This window comes from Mustela nivalis (assembly GCF_964662115.1).
Source record: "Mustela nivalis genome assembly, chromosome: 6".
Classification (NCBI taxonomy): domain Eukaryota; kingdom Metazoa; phylum Chordata; class Mammalia; order Carnivora; family Mustelidae; genus Mustela; species Mustela nivalis.
Genome location: NC_139025.1, coordinates 31482169 through 31503449, shown reverse-complemented (window position 1 = coordinate 31503449; position 21281 = coordinate 31482169). Strand labels below are relative to the sequence as shown.

General features: G+C 53.7%; 1 protein-coding gene across 6 annotated transcripts in view; it reads left to right on the top strand.

Annotated features, from left to right (window-relative positions):
* Positions 1-10791, top strand: part of SMOC1 (SPARC related modular calcium binding 1) — a 147843-nt gene extending 137052 nt beyond the window's left edge. For 2 of the 6 annotated variants that reach the window (XM_082733999.1, XM_082733998.1), the window contains exons 11-13: positions 2926-3170; positions 8139-8192; positions 8673-10791. In XM_082733999.1, the coding sequence (XP_082590125.1) occupies positions 2926-3170; positions 8139-8192; positions 8673-8689 (316 nt within the window). In that variant the 3' untranslated portion in view covers positions 8690-10791. The remainder of the gene's footprint in view (positions 1-2925; positions 3171-8138; positions 8193-8672) is intronic. The other 4 variants (XM_082734003.1, XM_082734001.1, XM_082734000.1 and 1 more) reach the window with 2 other exon arrangements.
* Positions 10792-21281: the final 10490 nt, after the last annotated feature.

Sequence of the window (21281 nt, the reverse complement as noted above, 5' to 3'; positions counted from 1 at the left end):
GTGTATGAGCTTGGATGAGGTTTAGGGAGTCCAGTCAGCAGAGTGCTACACGCATATGCATTTTTCCAGAGAAGACCATAGCTTTGTTTAGGTTCTCGAAAGGGCCCGTGATCCCTCAAAGCTGAGAAATTCTTGCTTTAAATGCACTTGGAGTTTGGCCAGGGTAAAGCACTGGGTTCCAAAGTAGGACCCTAGAGCTGTCACTGTCACACGTAGAGCTGAGCTCTGTGATCAGCAGTGTGGATGGGATGTGGCTTTCTGGAAGTCAGAGGAGGTCAGAAGCAGGGAGCCCTAGGCAAGCTGGGGAGGAATGAGGAAGAGGGGTGCCCCTCGGGGCCCACAGGACAGGCTGAGGGTGTGACAGGGTCAAGGGACCCAGAGGCACTGCTTGAAGGGGCCTCAAAGGACTTCCTCCTGGGAAACGAGCATCCTCAGAGCCTCCAGGGCCAGGTCAGGCCAGGGGTCATGGCTGCAAGATGCTGGGGGGAGTGAGGAGGGCAGGACCAAGCGGACAAGGGTGACAGGGCAGGGAGAGAGAGTCAGAAGACAAGGAAAGAAGAGGGAGCAGGAGCCAAAGGATGATCACTCCGTGTGGGGGGAAACTCCCAGAGGTTGTAAAGTGGGGCGAAGAGCTGCTTCTTGCGTGGACCGGCCCAAAGGAAGGTGGGGGAGCTCCCTCGGTGCAGTCCCTGAGAGGCGGACAGGCGGGAGCCCCAGCAACACGTGTTGGAGGCAGTGGGCCTCTCCTGGCAGGGCGGCTGGGCGGGATGACCTCATGCCTTCCCGGCTCAGCGACTGAGGCTTTATTATTCCAGCCTCTAGGTAGACATGACGCTATGCGCTATGCGGAGCCTAAAGGTTAAAGAAAGAGTCGCCTTTGCCGCCACAGGGCTCCCCTGGCCCCTGGCTGGAGGGGCCCAGACAGAGAGCGCTCGGTGGGAATGCAGGAGTGCCTCCCTGCGGGCTCGTCCTGGCTCTTCTCTGCAGCCCCGGGCGCCTCCCTCGCGTTTCGGGGAACACAGGCAGACAGGGTGCCCCAGAGGGAGCTAGCCACCCTCCCTCCTGTGCCTTGAACATCTTGAGAGAGAATTTTCCGCTGCTCACCTGGTCTGCCCTGCAGGCTTGAGAGTGAATATGGTGGGTAAAGTAAAGGAAGTTTTAAAACCCCAAAATACCATGTGCCAACAGAAACAAAAATCTGAGTTCCACAACGAGTAACTCCATGTCTGTTTCAAAGACCTTCTGAGCCATGACAGACCAGGTAGATCCCCAAAGAGCCAGGGGGGGGACGGTGCCTCGCACCTTCCCAGGTACTCCCTGCATTAAACCCATGGGGGTGACATTCTGCTGGTAGATGCGATAATTGCGCTGTCTGGGAATCAGCCCAGGATGCCCAGGGGTGCTGGCCCGGGACTGCAATCCAGTTAATTAGCAACGGGCATTTAGCAGGAATGCCTGGCTTTTTGTGGTAATGAAACTTCTTTTCCCCTAAATGTTGAGGTCACCTGGGGATGGGAAAGGGAAAGAGTTTGCTGGCTTGTTTGTAAGGGTGGGGTCAGAGATGGTCTCCTCCCTTCTGGAAAACTCAGGAAACCCCAGGGAAGAACCCCAAGGTATTGGCAAGTGCCTTGGATATTGTTCTTGCCAGAGATGGTTTCAGAATGTGCTGGCAGCCCAGAGCCCCTGGTCTGGGATCCCTGTGTGACAGTGACCCCCTCCACCTCCATTTCTGATCCACGGCAGGGCTGTAGTTCTGCTCAGGGCTCTGCAGACAACTTGAAGGTGTTGGCCTCCCAACCTGAGCCTTCCTCCCCCCTACAAAGGGAAAGGTGCCCAGGATTTTGAACACAAGGGCCTGAGCCATATTTACTCAGTGCCAAGCCCTGGGAGCAGAAGCTACAGTCACCCGGTCTGGAACAGGCTTGTCACTGGCTCTAAAAGTTTGAACTATTAGCTAGCATCCTGAATGGCATCAGTAAATCAAATGGATGGGTAGGGCGTGTGTACTGTTACACATAAAAACACTGGTCTTTCCACTTTATGTGCCGTGTAGACAGGACGGTGTTAGATGTGTGGTCATTACTGTGCACCTTGACCCCAGGAAGCCTTCTTGGTTGCTATAGTCTAGTACTCCTAAGCAAAATCTCCAGGGGTTCCAGTATACCTTTGGCTTCCCAGATCCATCCCAGACCTCCAGTCTTAAAACCTCTGCGTGGAGAGACATACCCCTAGCAGGTCTGGGACTTGTCAGGTTCAGAACCTCTGTGTCCATCACAACTGCCTTCTCTCCAGTTCCTACTGTACTTGGTGCCTGACAGGCTCAGGCCCTGGGAGCTTCACACCGAATCATTACTGCCTGGTGTCAGCATATTGGGTTCTGTCCCAGCAAGATGCTGAGGAGTTTGAGGCCAGGGTTGTTTGTCCCAGAACCTGGCCTGGTGTTGGGTGTGTGCGCATGCTCAATCATAGTCCTGATTACTGAGTGTTCATATTCCTATGGGAACAGCAGCTTGTCCTGCAGAGAACCCCAGGCCAGGAGGACAGCTTGGATGCCAGCTGCATTTTACTTGGGTGAATTAAATCTAACCAGTGTATCTGGAGCCCCCATCTTGTACAGGAACACTCCTGGCTATGGTAGAGGGTGAGACAGGCTGATGTAATAAGAGGGATGTGCTTGGGGACCCTGGAAAAATAAAGTGTCCAGTCTTGAGAGTCAAGCTGGAGAGGACAGCTCCATCCTGCTGCCGGCTGTGTGGGGCTGGGAGGTCTTTGGCTCGGGGGAGCCGTTTCTCCCCGGCCGCAGGCAGCGCAGCACAAGGACCCCGGCATCTGACCTTGTGGGAGACACCTGTGGCAGGACGGGTGGCTCCAGCAGGATGCTGAGCGGGGATCTCGGGGCCGGGCGGGGGTCTGCCTGTGGCCCAGGTTTGCAGAACCGGACCCCAGCCACACCTTGGAGGAGCGAGTGGTGCACTGGTACTTCAGCCAGCTGGACAGCAACAGCAGCAACGACATCAACAAGCGCGAGATGAAGCCCTTCAAGCGCTACGTGAAGAAGAAAGCCAAGCCCAAGAAGTGCGCCCGGCGTTTCACTGACTACTGCGACCTGAACAAGGACAAGGTCATCTCGCTGCCCGAGCTGAAGGGCTGCCTGGGTGTTAGCAAAGAAGGTGAGTGCTCGCTCCTGGGCTCCTGGGCCTTCCAGAACTTGGCCTACGGGGGCAAAGGGACAGGGGGCTCCGGAGAGATGCCTGGGGCAGTGAAGGAGTCCACAGGCAAAATCCTTGTCCTCCCATGGTCTACCAAGGAGATAGATAGGAACGTATTTACAGACATTGTGCTGAGTGCTGGGAGAGTGCGTTCGGATAAGCCAGCTGCGTAACTAGCAGACCCACGCATGTAATGGTTCAACACAGGAGAAACTTGTTCATCTTGCCCATGTGATCGTTCAGCATGTGATTCTGGGTCATGGAGTGTGTGCGTGTGTGTGTGTGTGTGTGTGAGTGTGTGTGTTTCCAGGAGGACAGATAGGAATGGAGACTGCTCTGTGCACTCACTCTGAGATCTTGGCCGAGAATGATTCGTCATTTTTATTATGGGCTTCCAGGTCACCGTGGGGGTCATTTCCATTCCCAGTCAGCCAGAGGGAGTCAAGCACAGAGCAGTGCACGTGCCCGTGCGGGAGTTTTATGGGCCAGTCCTGAAGTGACACATCCCCTCTCCTATCCCCAGGGTTGGAAAACGGCCTCCAGGCCACACCCCACAGTAGGGAAGGCTGGGAGCCCAGGAAGAGGAGGAGAACATGGATTTGGGTGGAAACCTAATCATCTCTGTCATGATAGAACAAGTGTGGAGTATTGTAGGAACACGTGTAGGAGCACTGAAATTAGCTCAGGGGCAGACGGCCTTGGAAAACCTGGTGCAGGAAGTGATGTCCAAACCAGCCATGGCCCTGGGGCCCCATCTAGTCCGTGGCCTATTTTTGTATGGCCTGTGAGCTAAGCGTGGTTTTTATATTTTTAAAGGGATGTAATTTTCAACCAAGAAGAACAAATGACTGTCTCTACTTGTCCCACAAAGCCTAAAATATCTACTACCTAGTCCTTGACAGATAAGTTTGCTGAACCCTGGTCTAAACCGATACCCGAGCCACGGGTACAAGACGGCCCAAGCCAGTGCATCAGTGGAGGGTGGGGGTTCTCAGCTCCGGCAATTGAAGGCTGCAGGCGTGGAGGCGAGGACGGGTTGTAGAGGAAGATGTTAGTGGGGCTGAAATGCGTATTTGAACATGGCAGCCGCCCGGGGCTGAGGAGGCAAGCGGGGAGTCTCAACTTCATAAGGTCCGCGGAGATGTCACAGGGGCTCGGGCAGAGAAACGACTGGATGGGTTTTGCTTTAAAAAATCATTCAGGGGGTGCCTGGGTGGCTCAGTGGGTTAAAGCCTCTGCCTTCAGCTCAGATCATGATCTCAGGGTCCTAGGATCGAGCCCCACTTCCGGCTTTCTGCTCTGCAGGGAGCCCGCTTCCTCCTCCTCTCTCTCTCTGCCTGCATCTCTGCCGACTTGTGACTCTGTCTGTCAAGTAAATAAATAAAATCTTTTTAAAAAATAAAAAGAAAATAAAAAATCATTCAGGCTGCAGTGCAGGAAATGGGTTTGCAGACGAACAAGGCACCCACCAGAGGCTGTGGCGGGAGATGACAGAGGCACAGCCAGGGGTGAAGCGAGTGGATTCGAGATAGTTCGAGCTGTGGTTCTGGTGACCAAGTGGATAGAGCAATGAAGGTGGGCTCGGGCAACTGGAGGCGGGGGGTCTGTTCACGGAGTTGGGCGACGTGGAAGGAGGAGCAGAGCACGTGGGGCAGCGGGGAGACAACCAGTATGGTCTGGACATGTCAAGTTGGAGGCACCTGAAGGATGGGTGGTTCTCTAGTGCAGGTGAGGGGTCTGGGCAGGTCATACCAATTTATTTGAAGTGGAAGCTTTGATAAAGCTGAGCTTGCCCAGGGAGAAAACACAAGGGCTTTCCCTGGCACTAACCCTCAGTTGTCATTGAACCCAATGGGTAGCCCAGGAAGTGGATGAATGACCACTAGGGACCCTGTCTCGGGACCTCCCCACTCCACAGCTGGTTCTGGCCCTGCCTCTGGGGCCTGTGACCCTGGAGGAGTGAGCTCGTTGCTCCAGTCCCTCCTGTGTGACCGAGGAAGCTCTGTGTGTTCCCCCAGGATGCAGGACAATGTCATGGCTCCAACCCTGCCTCAGCTACAGACTCGCTCCTTCACCGTCTACAAACCACACAACCGTTCTGGCTTTGGGTTTCTTCATCTGTACAGTGGGTATAACCAGGGTATTTACCCCATAGGATTATTGTGCTGATTCAGTGGGACAGTGAGTGGAAGCATTTATTCAGCCCCAGGGACAGTGAAGGAACTGGATACAAGTTCAACATTCCTGTTCTTACGGTTATTGCCTGGGGAAGCGGCATCCCCACCCTGTAGCCGGCCTTTCCAGTGTTCCCGCCAGCACCGGGCGCGGCACCGTTCTGTTCCTATCTGCCCAATGACCTCATGGGTGAGGGGGCCACCCGCTCTAGTGAAGCTTGGAGTCTGCGCTCATCTCCCAGAGCACGGGCAGGGGTCCGTACTGGAGGAACCCACCCAGTGTTAGTGTGCAGCCCAGCCCCAGGAGCATGGAGGGACCGAGGGGGTACGGACTCACAGGAGTCTGTAATGACTGTCCTCAGTCCGCTCCAGTCTACGCACCACACAGAAGCCAAGGAGAGGCCGAGGGTGGGGACCTCTTGTCTGCAGAGCAGAGTGGGGCTTCCGGGCCTTTCTCGGAAGCCTTGCCAGATGCCAGGGTCTGCCAACGCTGGCTGCTGCCTAGGACCTGAGGGAAGCACCCAGGAAAACTGTCCCCTGGGATGTGATACTTAGGGAGCCCTGCTCCTCCTCACCCAGACTCGGCCGAGGCTTTCGTGTCAAGTTGCCCAGGGAGGCCCCCAGAGTACTTTCTCCTGCCAGAGAAAGGACCATTAATGGGAGGCGTAGGGGAGGCTGGGACCAGGTTTGTGGGTGAAGAACAGAAAGAAGCTCTGGAGTCGGACAGACCCGGCTCTGCCACTCGCTAGCCCTGTAATTTCTGGCAAGTCATCTAAACTCTCTGTCCTCAGTTTCCTTGTCTGCAGAATGGAGGTGATAGCATCTACCTCATAGATTTGGTGTGAAGATTTAACAAGATGGTGCCTGTGAGGCACTTAGCCCAGTAACCCAGTAACCCAGTCTGTGGTGAACGCACAGAAGAAACCGGTAGTAGTAGAGGAGCGCACCCACGGGCTGAAGGCAGCTTCCCTGGGGACCTCTGCTCTGGGGAGTGGCAGAAAAGCCACTTGGGTAGAAGGTTATGTGGGGCCTGAGCCCCGCATTGGCCATCTGGTGACACGCGGTGCCCTCTGGTGGGCTGAGAGGGGCTTGCAGGCCCGGTGGGGGGCTCCAGGGGGCTGGGGGAGCACAGGCAGTTTAGGAACCAGTGTCGCTTTGGGTCTCAGAGACCACATTTTCTGGAAATGCCTCGTGAACACTGGTAGTTTTACTCAGCCGACTGTGCACTGGGGGGCCGAGCTGTCGGCACGGCATGAGGGGTCAAACGTTCGGAGGGCTGGGCCTTCTTTCTTGGCTTGTCCTCCCCAGCGAATAAACCGTCTTTGTCAGGATGATGGTCACCGTCCTGTGAGGCAGGCGGACGGGAGACTAGCTCCTGCATTTGTGAGACCTTCCAGCCCTCCTTTGGCATTGCCCAAGGATGCGCCGGGTTCCGGCCTCTCCTCCCCCACACCCCCGTGCCCCTAAGAGCGTGGTGCTGGGAGGGCAGAGCCAGGCCTGAGTTCACTTCACACATAAAAGCTACGCCTCAGTGGCCCCATCACAACATGGGGATGATTGGATCATTTCGTAACTATCATATAAAGTGGCCCCGCAGGGTAAATGACGAGATTTAGGTAAAGGATTAGTGCCTTAAGCCTCCCCAAGTGAGGGCTGGGTCCTCCCTGGCCGGCGTTTCCTTTCCCCAAGTCTCTGCTTGGCCCGGTGGCTCAGCTAAGGCACCTCCCGCCACCTCTCTCTTTCTGGGAATCTTCCTGCTCTCAACTGAGAGAAGCGGCCACTGGACAGAGCCGATGAATGATGGGATTCTGAGTCACGTGGGATTCTGTCCCTGCCCACCTGCTGGTTCCTGAGCCCATCACTCTCTTCCCAGGCTCGTTTCCTCATCTGTAAAATCGGACATCTCAGTTTCTGCCCCTGGCCCGCCCCCCAACTGGGGTTCTGTTGCTCTCAGGTCTTAGGAATGTTAGCGTAACAGGGAGAGGGGAGCGTTGAGCTGTGGGCCCGCATGGCCCATGGGTGGGTGTGGGTTCCCGCAGCACCTTGCGCTCTTCAAAGCCCTTTCTCCACTTTATGAATTCAGTCCGGCCTCAAGGCAGCCCTGCGGCACAGCTGTGGCCCCAGTTCCCATCCTGTAGACTGGCCCAGCGGGGTTATGGTACGTGCGCAATGTCACACAGCCTCCCGGGGTCACGCGGAGCTGGCCCAGCTCCCACTCCTCCTCAAGGAGCCCTGGGCCCTGCAGGAGCCTTCAAGACCCATCAGCACCCTATGGGGCAGAGTGGGTGTTAGCAGAGTGAGGCTTGGGCCTTGGTTAACTCATGCAATTGCTCCAAGCCTCAGTTTCCAGATTTGCTGGGTGAAGGGGCGGGACCAGATGGTCACTAAGGTTCCCTCCATCCCTGATGTTCTGTGACACGGAGAACCGGGACCCAGGAAGTTTATGCAAATGTCCATTGGCATCAAAGCGCTTCTTAGCTAATAGCTGGGGGATTTCAGAGAGGCGCTGCAGTGAGGGCCTGACCTTATGGAAAAGGGACTTTGTTTAAAGGTGTTGGTCAGCGGTGGCTTCACCCAGACAGAAGAGGGACCCCACCCACAGAACAGGAAGCACGGCCACACAATCTCTCTCTCCTGAGTCCATTCTTCATTCCAGGGGCTGGAGGAGACAGCCACCCAGGCACAGAGGAAGCCCCGCCCCACCAGTTCTCTGGGTCAAGGCCCCCTGAGTGTCATATGTTCCTGTTTGTTGCAGGTGGTAAGCTCAGCAGCGTCCCCCAGGGAAAATGGGCCGGTCCAAACCCATTCAGTAAGTTGTCTTCTTTCTGGGGTCCCCTCTGTGGGCCCCCTAAATGCAGCACTGGTAGTCTGGCCTGAGTGGAGGAGCTGGCCAAGTTACCTAGGCTCCCATTTTCCATTTTTGTTTGCTGGGGACACAGGGAAAGATTGGTTCGTTCTACAAGGATCTGTCATTCCCGAGTATAAAGCCACGTCTGCCTCTCCCAGGTTGAACAGCTAGTGTCTCGGAGTCAGATGGCCCATAGGGGGCTGCATTCCCCCAGCCGTGCTTCCTGGGCAAGGCATCATTCTCTGGAATGCCAGACTTGCTTCAGGGGTCCCAGTGGTGCTCCATGGGGGCAAAGGATGGGCTGGTAAGACAGGGGCTTACCTGTAAGTCTGGGCTCCCTGCGTCCTGCCCAGCCCGTCTCTAACAGGCTGCTCTTGTGAGGAAATGAATGTGTGCGGTTGGCCCGCCTCTGACCTCTTGCTTCTCTTTTCCCTTTCCCAGTAGGACGCCTGGTCTAAGGAGCAGAAAACCAAAGGGCAGGTGGAGAGACCAGGGAGGCAGGACGGACCACCCTGCACCAAACCTTCCCCAGCTCCCCTGGCCCGGCCGCATCCCGTGTGACATAAGTGGTGCCCACCGTGTTTGCACTTTCAATAACTCTGATTTGCGTGTTTTCTTTTGGGTTTCATTTTTAAACACCAGTATCTAATACCAGTGGGAAAAGGAAAGGGAAAAAGGACTGTTTATTCTCTCTCTTATTGTAAGTTTTTGGATTTGCTACTGACAACTTTGAGGGGTTTTGTTGTGGGGAGGGTGGGCAGGAGGGTGTTTGTTGCTGGGACTGAGAAGAAAGAGATTTATATACTGTACATAAATATATATGTAAATTGTATAGTTCTTTTGTACAGGCGTTGGCATTGCTGTTTGTTTATTCCCCTCCCTCTTCCTGCTCTCCTGTGGGGGCTGTGGACACATGGCCCCGATTTCTAGACCCCAGGACTGTAACCCCAGCCCACCTGGATTCCATTTGGAGGCTAAGCCCTGTGTGCATCAAGACGGGAGCCCTACGATGATATTATAGACTCTGTTGGTTCTTTTTTGCGGGGAGAAGGGTCCTGCCCTTGCCTTAGCTGTCAGATCTGGCAGGTCACTGGGCACTTGGCCTTCTCAAGGGAGGTTGGGTTGGGGGACAGGTGGCGATGCCCCCTGGAGGGAGGGCAGTAGCCAGCCCAGGCAACCGTTCTCACATGCCCACATGGTCCTACTCTCTGGACCCTCAGGCGGCCCAGAACAGAATCCATCCATGGGTATGCCAGGGTCCTCATGACCCACTGAGCAAATGATCCCCAGACGATTTGCATGAGGTCCTTTGAAACATTTTTGCCCGTGTTTAGCGTCTACTCTGTAAAGCACGGGAAGGGAGGCAAAGAAGAAAAAGAGAGAGTGGGGCCTTCTATTTGGTAGATGTTTGATGTTTAAGCCATGGAGGAAAGAGGACAGAGGTCAGCACTGATGAGTGCGCTCCCAGCCCCCTGCAAACACACAAGCAAGGCTTCCCAAGACCGGCCCTCTCAGCAGTGGGGTCAGACGGGGTCTTCATCTCCACCCCGTATCTCCCCTGCCATTCTGTCTTCAGTGGTGATGACAAGCCTGAGGGAGGAGCTCAACTGGTCATCTTGTTGGTGACTCCGTGGTTTATTTGTTTTTTAACCCAATACTGAAGAGTGTTCCTTCTTCCTCAAATGCTCCTAAGGGCTTCTAGGCTCAAGGCCAATTCCAGAGCAAAACTGATCCTGGGCCTTCAACTTCTGCCCCCTCCTTGGAAGTGTAGGGCTAATAACCCAGCTAGGGGGGAAATCCAGGCCTCACCTTCCACAGACATGTTTCTGGGATTCCACGGCAGCCCGCCCAGCCTTCCTCTGCCCGGTGGCCGTGCCCATTCAGACAGCCATTAGACAGCAACAAGTGACACCGAGTGTCTCTTCCCATGAGCAGCCGTGGCAGCATCAAAGGAGGACAGGTGGCCCAGGACCAGTGCCCCTATCAGACTGGTCCTGGAACTCTGGCCTTATCTTGTATCCCACCCAGCATTCCCATAAATGCGCCCAACTCAGCAGACGGTGTATCCATTTCCGGTCTGGAAGGCATTGACCCAGAAGCACGGGCCCACGCAAGGCCCTCCTCAGGGAGCGCCCAGGGTGGAGTTGGGGGTCAGCACAGCCTTCTCAGGACATGCTCTGGTGGGGCTTCACGCTAGAGAAGGTTCTTGAGCAAGTCCGAGAGGTTGTCTCAGGGGTGACTGGAGGCCCCGCCCCAACATGGTAAGGAGGAAAGAGAGCACCTCCCCCAACCCCCGCCCCCAGCATTGGCCTGCACAGATGACACAGCGCGTCAGAGCAGGATGGACCTTCCAGGAGGCCCCAGCCCCTTTCCCGGGGCCTGGAGGAAGCATGAAAACACAGAGAGGGCGCCCCCCTGTGGAAATTCAGAACTCCTCCTCCCCAACCCTGGATCTTCTTTCTCACACGTGTGGGCTGTGTTGTGTGGCTTGCCTTTGTGAGGACAGAGGGAGGTATTTGTAGCTTGTTTTATAAAAAATAAAAATGAGTAAACCTTGGTAGCTCTTGCCTCTTTCTTTGGGTGGCTTCCCCGCATGGAAGGGTTTCTTTTTCTTAAAAGTTTGGTGGCTTTCCCTGGTGCTCTGATTCTAAGAAGTCCGAGTTGTCAGATGAGAAGGGAACCCTGAAGTGGCTGAGGGGTGTCGGCCTGCTTTGCTATGAGGACATTGATCCCTTTGGCCTTCACCTACCATGTTTGTACATCTTTGTACAGCTGCCCACCCTCCCCAAAACCATCACCGGAAGGCCGTGCTGTGGGGGCAGGCCTCGGGGGTGGGGGGTGGGAGCCCGATCCATGGCTTCAGGCTGGCGGGGCTGGGGACATCAGCCATACTTCCGGTCTCAGGACCTCAGGTGGGAAGCAGCTGCAGACAGGGTGCAGACGCCCAAAGGGGTTCATGCCATCTCTGGGGTACCTACTCTGGTTGAGGCTGCTGGCCTGGTCTCCATTGCTGGGTGGGGGGGGGGGCTTCGACTGGCTGGCAGCCAAGGGGAGGCTCTAGATATTCTCCAGTATACTGGCACCTCTTCTTTTCCTCCCCTCACCACACAAAGGGGCAGGCTGTCCCTCGAAATGGCTTCTCCACCACCCTCTAAGAACCTTCTCCAGAATTTCCTCTGCCACACTCTGCCCTTCTGTTCTTTGCCAGCAAACAGAAAGAAGGTAATTCCTCTTGAAAACCCTCCCCTACCCCTTTATGCAGCTAAGTGCTTCTGGGAAAGAGGGTCACCCATGCTTGTCATCATGTGGGTTCAGCGCTGACACTGAGTCTCCGGGCTCACCGCCGGCTCCAGCGCGCTGTCTACGCGCCCTACCCTGTTTATCCCCACAGCCCAGTGAGATGCGTCTTTCTCTCCGTTTCACACGAATCGCACTCGGGAGTTCAGTGACTTGCTGGTGGCATCACCCGCAGCTTTCCTGCCCACTCCCGGCTGCCCTCCTCCAGGCGCTAGAACAGCAGCCTCTCCCCTCCCCCCTCAATCCTCTCCCCAGGGGGACCCCGGGGGGGGGGCACGTGGTTGCATTCAGCTCTGAGCCTGTTGTACTCTGAAGTGTTTAGAGTCTCAGTAAACGCCCCATGATTTGCTGAGGCCTCCCATAGGCTTCAGGGGTTTGGGGGAGAGAAAAAGGGGAGGCATCTGCCCATGTGGGACGTCAGTAGGAGACTTGGGGCAGACCAAACCTCCGGCAGAGACGCCCAGCCTGGTGTGGGAGAGGACGAGTCTGAGCTCGCGTGTGAGTGCGGGGCCCACCTGCAGCCCCGTTCAGCCTTTCTCTGCTTTCCCCAAGGACAGGAGGACCATTAGCAGTAGCAGTCAAGGAAAAGATAGACCCATCCTGTTTCTTCCTTCGCCAAGACGCTCCTGAGCCACACCTAGCCTCTGAGGGGAGAGAAAGGATGAGGACATCTTTAGTTAGGATGTGAGGAGAGGGGTGTCGCTGGGCCTGGGCTGCCATCTGGGGAGGGACCTGTAGGCTGGTATACACTTCTGGTTCTCTAGGGGACTCAGGGAAGAGGGGAAGCGGGCAGCACCCATGCCTTGTAGGAAAAAACCCAGACAGAGCCAGGCTGGTCACCTGGCCGTTTGCTCCCAAGTTCCTGAATGACCCCCAAGGCCACAAGTGTGGTTGCAGACCTTCTCAGCAGGCCCATCTTCTGCTCTGTGGCACTGGCCTTCTGTTCCATTGTGCAGGTGGGGACTGGGGAAACCTGACCTTTTCCGTGCAGTGCCATGAACTCCAGCCCGCCTCCCTGCAGCCTGGACCACTACCCTCCTTTGCATGACTTCCATGAATCCACACAGAGAACGCTTTCGGCCTTAGCTGCATGCCTGCCCTCTGAATGGGGTGCAAAATACGTGACACAGGTTTCTCCTGTTATTTCTTAGCAAATCTGGGTGAGCACTCTGGCCAATTCCTTCTACTCTTCCACATCATCCCCAGCCAGTACCTCCGCAGTGCCGCCTCAGTCCTTCCCCCACCTGCACCGCCCTTTCCCCTCAAACAAGGGACACGCTATGAAGGCCCCCTTGCGGAGAGCAGGGGTCTTCCTAGTCACAGCTTTGACATAGAGGAGAGACCACCATCAGCTGCAGTAACAGACACCCACAGCCCTCAAGGGCTTCAATCCCAAAGGTGTTCTCATTCCTGCAACTTATCCATGAGATGTCAGCAGGGGGCGCTCCTCCTTCTTGTCCTCACTCAGGGACCCAGGCTGAAGGAGGCTCCATGCTCCACGACGGTGGTGGCAGAATGGTGGCAGAAAAGGGGGAGGTGGGGGACACATGATAAATTGTACGCTGGTTCCTAAAGCTTCCATCTGGAAGGGACATGTCACTCGGCCCACATTTCATTGACTAAAAGCAAACCACATGGTTCCCACCTAACTTCAAGACAGCTGGTAAGTACCCAGAGTAGAATTAGAAATACTTAGTGAACTCCAGTGACTATCACAACATAGATTATCTCTGTGTTTTCTTCTCCATATGGAGAAGAATTTGCAATTTGCAATTGTCCCATGGCTTCCGGTAGACCACGTTTGTGATGCAGCAGGAATATACCTTCCCTCCTGTGAGCACTCAACGCCCCCTCCCCCACCACCTGGAAGCTGCATCTCTGGTGACTGAGGCTCCCAGGTGCTTGAGAGCTCAGCGAGGGTAGACAGCCCCCCTGTGAAGAACCCAGGGGACAAAGGTAAAATGTGTCCTCTGGGCTCACTATTTTCTGCCCCTTCTTTCCACGGTGCCCTGGATCCCTTATGACAACTTCCTGGCCACTTCCCTTCTTTATAAGCTCGGTTCTGCCCATTACCAAACCTCAATCTCCAGCTCGATTTAGATCCTGCTCCCCCACCCCTCCCTGCTGCCCCAGCAACCCCTTGAGCGGGCACGTGACTGCTGGCTGGAGAGCAGGGTCCCAGCAGGCTCTGAGACCACGTCCCTGGGCTTTCATGGGACTCAGCTCTTCCGAGGGATGGGTAGTGGAGGAGGGAGAGGAAACCGGTAAGAGCTCCTTAGCAGAAAACAGGTCTTCCTCTGTTCCCGGTGGAGGCCTCTCAGAGGTTACTGTGGGTAGCCCCCCACCTCTGTGGGGCAGGTGCCCCAGTGCTGGCTCTTGGAGTGGGGCCCATGTCAGGTCCTAAAGTGGGGGCCTCCCCGATGCACAGGACCTTTCCATGGGACAGTCAGCCCTGGCTTGACCTCTTCCATACTGCCCTACCTCATGTCCGCTTCCTTCTCAGGAGCCTGCCTGCGGTTTTCAGGGTTCAGGCCGCGTTTGCCTCTGTGGTGCCCATTCACCCCTGGGGAACTCACATCTCATTTCCCTGGAGCAGGTTGACCCTCAGGGCCTCCTGTCTTGGCTCTGCCTCTCCCCTGCCTCACTGGGGAGATGCTGGTCAGCAAGCCTGCTACCTCACAGACTTCTGAAGGCCAAATGAGGTGTCCGGCCGGCAGCTGGCCTAGATCTCCAGGGGCAGTTCCCCAGGAGTCTCCCAGCTTCTCCAGCTGCGAGGAGGAGAGAAAGCAATGCAGGGACTCCCACTCCCCCTCTCTCGTCCCACACCCTTTGTGGACTGGAGGGGGAAGGGTGGCTGGTCGCAGGGTTGCTTCAAGTGTCACGCTGTCCTCGGGGAGGGCGCTGAGCTCCAGCTGTGGCTCTTCAGGACATGGGATACTTAGCATCTTTTTTTCTAAGTTATGCATCCTAATCATGAATTCTGGAAATAGAAATGCGTATCGCCCCTCCCACAAAATACTGTTAATGGTGGGTTTAGTGATAGATGCAAAGGGAAATTGATCCCAGGGAGAATTCCCCACTTGCTCCAAGCCCAGGACCAGGGCTCCGAGGTTCTCACCCTCTGAGAACCCTAATGGGCACGTGACCCCAGATGGGTCTGTCCTTGGGGCATCTGCCCCAGGGCAGGGTCGGCCCCCTGGACACCCACTTATCCTCACTCCTCACACGGCCCACTGTGCTGTATAAAAACATGGTCTAAATTCCTACCAGTAAGCCCCAGCAACACTGGCGCAGAGGAAGGAGGAGGATCTCTTCAAAGGGAGTCCTTTCAGAGGCGTGACCCAGCACCACACGTGGAACCCCCTGTCTTTGAAGTGTTCCCATCCTCCCCACTGCCCAGCGTCAGCAGTTCTTTCCCACAGGCTACCTCCTCCCTGTTAAAGATGGGAACTCTGCTTTTGGAGATCCCGAGCGACGCTGGGCTAAGCTGAGCTTATTCCAGGATGCTGATCTGACCTCCCTGAACACAAGCCCCTTCAAAAACCCTTGACTGGGTGTGGAAGGGGCCTGGTGGGGACCGGTGCACAGCGGGAGAGCTGGGGGCCGGAGGGCAGGAAAGCTTGGCGGCCTGATTCTCAGGGAGGGTGATCGGGCACAGGCAGGACATGGTGAGGAGGGCCCCAGGACAGCCCGGCTGAGGTGAGAGAGTGGGGATCTGTGTGGCCCTAGATGCCTGTGGTGTCGGTTCCCAGGTGTCTCGGGACGTGTCCTGGACTAAGAAATCAGCTTCTGTGGTTTAGCCACCGAGCCACCACCTTTGGCTTTGGGTTGCTCCCTTTGCCCACACGGACCTAGATTCTTTCTGACCAGACTGTGCTGTGCCGCGCCCAGGGAAGTGGTCCTTGCTTGCAAGGCTCCTGTGTTCCAGGGAAGGGAGAGACGCAGGTGGAGAAGAAGGGTTGTAGTCCCGAGGGAAGAGGGGCTAGTCCCGACCCGGAGACGTGGCAAATACACCTTCAAGCAAGTGGGGCGGGTGTGGGAAGGCCCTTTGGACGGGCTCCACATGGTGGGGACCATTAGCAGGAAAGAAAGAAGAAAATGAAGTGCGGAGATGTGCATGCGGAGGGGGAGGTAAGATGCAGACCGAGGAAGAGGTAGAGGTACATACGTACATACGCAGGAGAGGGAGGAGAAAGGCAAGAAGTGATCAGAAGCATGTCGGAGAGAAGCTGATGGGCTCGCCCCAGGGGAAAAGCACGGGGGGGTGGGTGGAGGAAGAGGGGTGGGAGGAAGGGGGCACCTCAAACTGGAAAAACAAACTAGAGCTAGGCTAACGGGCTTCTGCACTAGGCTGTTGGTGGTTGAGGTTTTCACAGTTGTGACTAGAAGGTTTTGCAGGGTGGCGTGTGGGCTCTTTCCCGCCCGGAATAGATGTTCAGGGGACTTGTGATTGCACTCGGCATCTGCTACTGAGATTGTTCCTGTCTCAGACCCCAGCCTGAGTGTCTGCGGAGTCCGGGCTCCTGGCCGCTTCCCCTTGGGTGCCCACCAGCCCGACAACTCGGCATGCCTAGAACTGGACCCATTAGCCCCGCCCACCTTTCCCTGTCCCTCCTGGCAGTCACATGTCCTGTGAGTCCCCCTTCTAATTCTCTGTGCCCTCCTTTCCACCCGCATGGCCGCCATTCCATCTGCCTCCTGCTAGTCCACAGCTTGAACGGCGCAGCTCTCCACTCGCCACCTCTACCACCCACCGTGCGGACGGCTAGGACGGACTCAAGGGAAAGGCAAACCGGATCATGGTACTCTTGTCCTTAGAGTCCCTCTGTGGGAGAGCATGGAATCGCGTCCCCCGACATTCACGTATGGAAGCCCTAAGTTCCACTCTGTGTTTGGAGATGGTCCCAGAAAGGAGGTAATTAATGGTAAATGAGGTCATAGAGGTGGGGCCCGGATCCAACAGGACTGATGTCCTTAGAAGAAAGAGAGGAGATGGTGCGCCTGGGTGGCTCCGTGGGTTGTGTCTGCATTTGGCTCAGGTCCTGATCTCAGGGTCCTGGGATGGAGCCCTGTGTTGGGCTCCCTGCTCAGTGGGGAGTCTGTCTCTCCTTCTCCTGCGCCCCCTGCTTGTGTTCTCTCTTTTTCTCTGTAAATAAATAAAATCTTTAAAAAAGAAGAAGAGGAGGAAGAGACACCCGAGAATGTGTCTTCGCAGAGAAAAGGCCACTTAGACACAATGAAGAAGTGGCCATTTGCAAACCAGGAAGAGAGGCCAAACCAGAAACCAACCCTGATGGCACCTTGACCGTGAATGTCTAGCTTATAGAACTGGGAGAAAATAAACTTCTGTTGTTTAACCCACTCGCCTGTGGTATTTTTTTACGGCGGCAGACTAGAGCAGAGTAACACAGTAGCTTCTGGGGTAAATCCAGTTGCCTCGGTTAAGCCCGAGAAACTAAGCTTCTTGGTCTGGCCATGATCTTCAGTCCTTCCTCCCACACACACTTTCCTGCAAAAATAGACAACTCCATTGTTGTGATATTGCCATGCTGCCCTGGTGTGCATCTGGTTAACCCTGCTTGCTGCCCTGGTGTGTGTCTGGTTAACCCTGCTTGCTGCCCTGGTGGGCGTCTGGTTAACCCTGCTATTTCCACATCCCACAAACTCCACAAGTTGCGTAAATGGCCACGCTCTGTTCCACCTGCTACTTAAGGCCTTCAAATTTATGTCTTCTCCCGGGACAATAGCAATGTTAGTAACAACATAAATAATCACAGAATAATGCATAAATTACAGCAGTTATGTATTTTAACCCCCACCCCCGCTAAACTCTAAAGTAGAGAACAGTATCTTCAGTGTGTAACTGAGTGAAAAATACAACACTTGATCTCCTTGGGTGACATAGTCAGGGTCAATCTGCTAGTCAAATGAGAGTAGGACTTGAACCCAGTTCTTCACAAATGTACCACTCCCTGCTCTCAATTTCTTCTCCCTATAGCATTGCTAAACTGCCTGAAATGGGTGCCCTCATCTGTCTTTATTGATGCCTCATCCTTCAAAACTTGGTTCACCCCATCTGATTCTCAACGCTTCCTCCTGAATGCTCCCCAACCCCCCATTCTTACCTCAGCCACCTCCCTGAGCTTTCAGAGGGGAGTTGGTTAAAACTGGAGTCTCTATTTTAAGGTCTTTTCTTAATTTACCATGGCGGGGGAGGGGGCATTAGCTAAAATCTCTGACTTGCTGAAAAGATTTTCTTTCTGTTCGATTTTTTTTTCCCCAAAAAAAGAACTAAGATTCAAACAAAAATATCCCCACAATAACAATAATTATTCTTCTTGTTCATGTTGGAAACTCTACCCAAGCATTGCTTCTATATGGAAAAAATTCCCACCTTCTTTGTTCATTTCGCGCTGCTTCCTACATCCCTCCAAGCACATATCCTTGCCTGGGTGTGATCATTCATGTCTCTTCCTTCTGCTAGACGGGAACCACCACCTTAAGGCTTAGAATAACTTGCAAACCTGAGTGAAGGCAGTTACAGTAAAGCGTTTAAAGGGTGTATGAGAGGGGCCCCTGGGTGGCTCTCTCGTTTAGCCTCTGTCTTCGAGTCCTGGTCCTGGGGTCCTGTCGGGTCATGGTCCTGGGGTGCTGGGATCGAGCCCTGCACTGGGGCTCCCTGCTCAGCAGGAGGTCCGCTTCTCCCTCTCCCACTCCCCCTGCTTGCGTTCCCTCTCTCGCTGTTTATCTCTCTGTCAAATAAATAAATAAATAAAATCTTGGAAAAAAAAAAAGGGGCGTATGAGAGATACTGAGATGTTTCCATGGGAAGAATTATGCAATCAGCACATTTGAAGGTAGAATTGGAGACACAAATAGAAAGACACTGAGGCTGTGTTTACAGAGTTGTATAGCTATCTGCATATTTGAGCATGTAATGAGATGTATATGATGAAAGAATCGGGAAGGGGAACAGTAGAGCATAATGGTTTGCAACATTGGACTTCACCTTTGAACAGGAGTCACATACACTTGGAGGGCTTGTTAACCACGGTTTGCTGGGACCTATCCCCAGTGGTCGGGAGTCAGGGTGGAACCTGAGAATTTAAGTTTATAATAAATTCCCAGGTAATGCTGTTGTTGCTGGAGCTATCCTTTGAGAATCACTGGTTTCGAGTTTGGTTTCCAGTATCATCTGATTCCAGTATACGTTCTGATGCTGCTAAAAAGTACTTGGGTGACTGGGCAAATCGCTTGTCTGCTCTCAGTTCCTTCGTCTGTAAAATGGGGCTAAAAATCCGTTCTCATAGGGTGGCCCTGGTGGTTCAGTGAGCTCATGAGGGTAAAGTACAGGGCACAGTGCCTGGTACAAACACTTCTGCATGGAAAAGTATTCTTTTCTTCCACATTCTCTGTGAGCCCTCCCCCTCCCCCTCTTCCTCTGCATCATCAGTGAACTTTGATGCTAGGAGGAGCCTGGAAAATCACCTGCTCTAATGTTTATGCATGAAAAATGTAAGACCAAGTATGTGAAGGGGCCCTCTCCAGAGCAGACACTTAGCTTATGGAAGAGCTGGAATTAGAATCCACTTTTTTGTGGCCCTTAATTTAATATTCTTATAGCACTTAATATGGTAATCTAAAGAGGAGTATGATGTACATTAATGGGGAAGTCCATTATCCACGTAAAAAGGAGTGTGTCTACTGCGATGTTGAGTACTACATAATGTCCGTATCTAAAATGTAAGATGTTTAGGGAGTTAATGAGATATATTTGCTGAGGCAGGGGAATAAAGCAGAAGTACCATGAAGAGATGTGTATTCTGTTGCAAAAAGGTGTGGTGAGGGGCTGTATTGTAGGGAGTTAACTCCTTGAGGAGAAGCTAAGAGTGAAGGGACAACAATGTCAGTAGCAAAGCCACGTGGAATACAAGACAAGGAGGGGCAGTGGAGAGAGCTTCAAGTATGGGAGTCCCCAGTTGGCTTTGCTAGGAACTGGCTGTGTGTCCTTGAGCAGTTAGCATCACCTCTCTGGGCTTCATCAGTGTCTTCACCTGTGAATGCTTACTATCTGTCAGGTACTTTGCTAGGTTCGTTCTCGCATAAAATCATTGCAACAGCTCTATATAGTGTGCCAGAAATCACCTGCCTGACTCTCTAGTGGTACTCTTTCCCCTTCTCCACCCACTGTGTGCTCTACCATGGGAGGCAGCTTGTATGAACTGCATCTTTGGAACTCCTCTCTCCTCTGGATAACCAGGAGTCCGGCAGGAAACAGGGATGGGGAGTTAGGAAGGAAAAAGGACAAGACACGTATTCTCCTGGTTCTTCCTGTGAGGTTGACTTGGGCTGGTTGTGTTTTTCCACTTAAACTGCTCCCCCGCTAAGGAGGCTTATCTGCGTGACTCTCCTTCTCATTCCAAAAACCTCTTCTTTCCTGAAACGTGTGCCAACAGGTGGTAACAGCTCCAGTCCTGCTGGTCCTGGATTTCCAACACTGTCCACAACTTTGGACTATCGCAATTTCAATGTTCTGTTTGCTTCTATGGGGATTCTAGCTGATACAGAAGGGATGGTGGAAGTGACCCCAGGAGACAAACTCGTACAGTGGGACTCTGGGTTTGGGTTGATCATGTGGTCAGGGATAGCTTCCTCGATGAGGGCAAAGGGGACAATGATAGCTTATGGTAGATGGTGGCATCATATTAATCCAAATTATCACTGAAGTTAGCATGATAAAAGGTGGAGGGAAAGGTATTGGGAGAGCAAGTGGTTCTAGCACCTAGGCACCAGGACTATAACAATGATTATAAAAGCTGTGGCTTCACCTGAGTCTCCTATGACCTTAGACATAATACATAGGAGAAAAAGACAAATGAAAAGCTATGAATATGCACATGGACAAGTGGATGTTCCCCCAGGAAACTCTAAAGCAGTCCCTCCTCTCCTTCTAGCTCCTCCAGCTGGTGTTGGGAGCACAGGAATATGGACCAAGCCCAAGACTCTCTGTTAAGTAAATGCTCAATATTATTAGTTCTCTTGAGGACACAGGTGGGGAAGAAACCAAGTGACATGTGACTTAAATTACCCATGGACAACTGGTGCCTTACCCAGAAAACCACAAAATCAAGGCTTATAAGGCAGCATTCTATTATAAAATGGAAGGTACAGGTATTGAGTCCAGGCTATTCAGATCAAGAGGGTGCCAGTAAGCTGCAAAAACAGGTGACTTACACTCCTGTATCTACAGCTTTGTAGCCTATCCGTCAACCACACTATGGTTTCACAGAGAATTCTCTGCAATCAGTTTATAAATAAGGACAAAGCACAAACCCAGTTCAGGATTGGATCTGCACAGCACGCCAGCACCAGCCAGAAGTGGACAGCACCATGCTGGAGCCCCACTTGGATGGTCCTCAAAGACTGGTGAATGGAAATCCTCCCAAGGGACAGAACATCAGGCAGTGTATGTGATTGTCCACTTTGAGCTGAACTATGGATCTCCACTGACTCATGCGGTGGATAATGGGTGTCTGGATCACTGAAGCGTTTGAAGATACTAGTGTTCTACATGAATGTCATCCTAAAACCAATTATGGCTGTGGAGGCTCTCAGTAATCAAATGGACAAGTTGACTCATCCTGTGGATTCCCTAGTCACTCCGATGCTTGTTCAGTGGACCATGTATAAAATGGTCTTGGCAACAGAGATGGAGACTATGGTTGAGCTCGAGTACATGGATCCCATCAACAA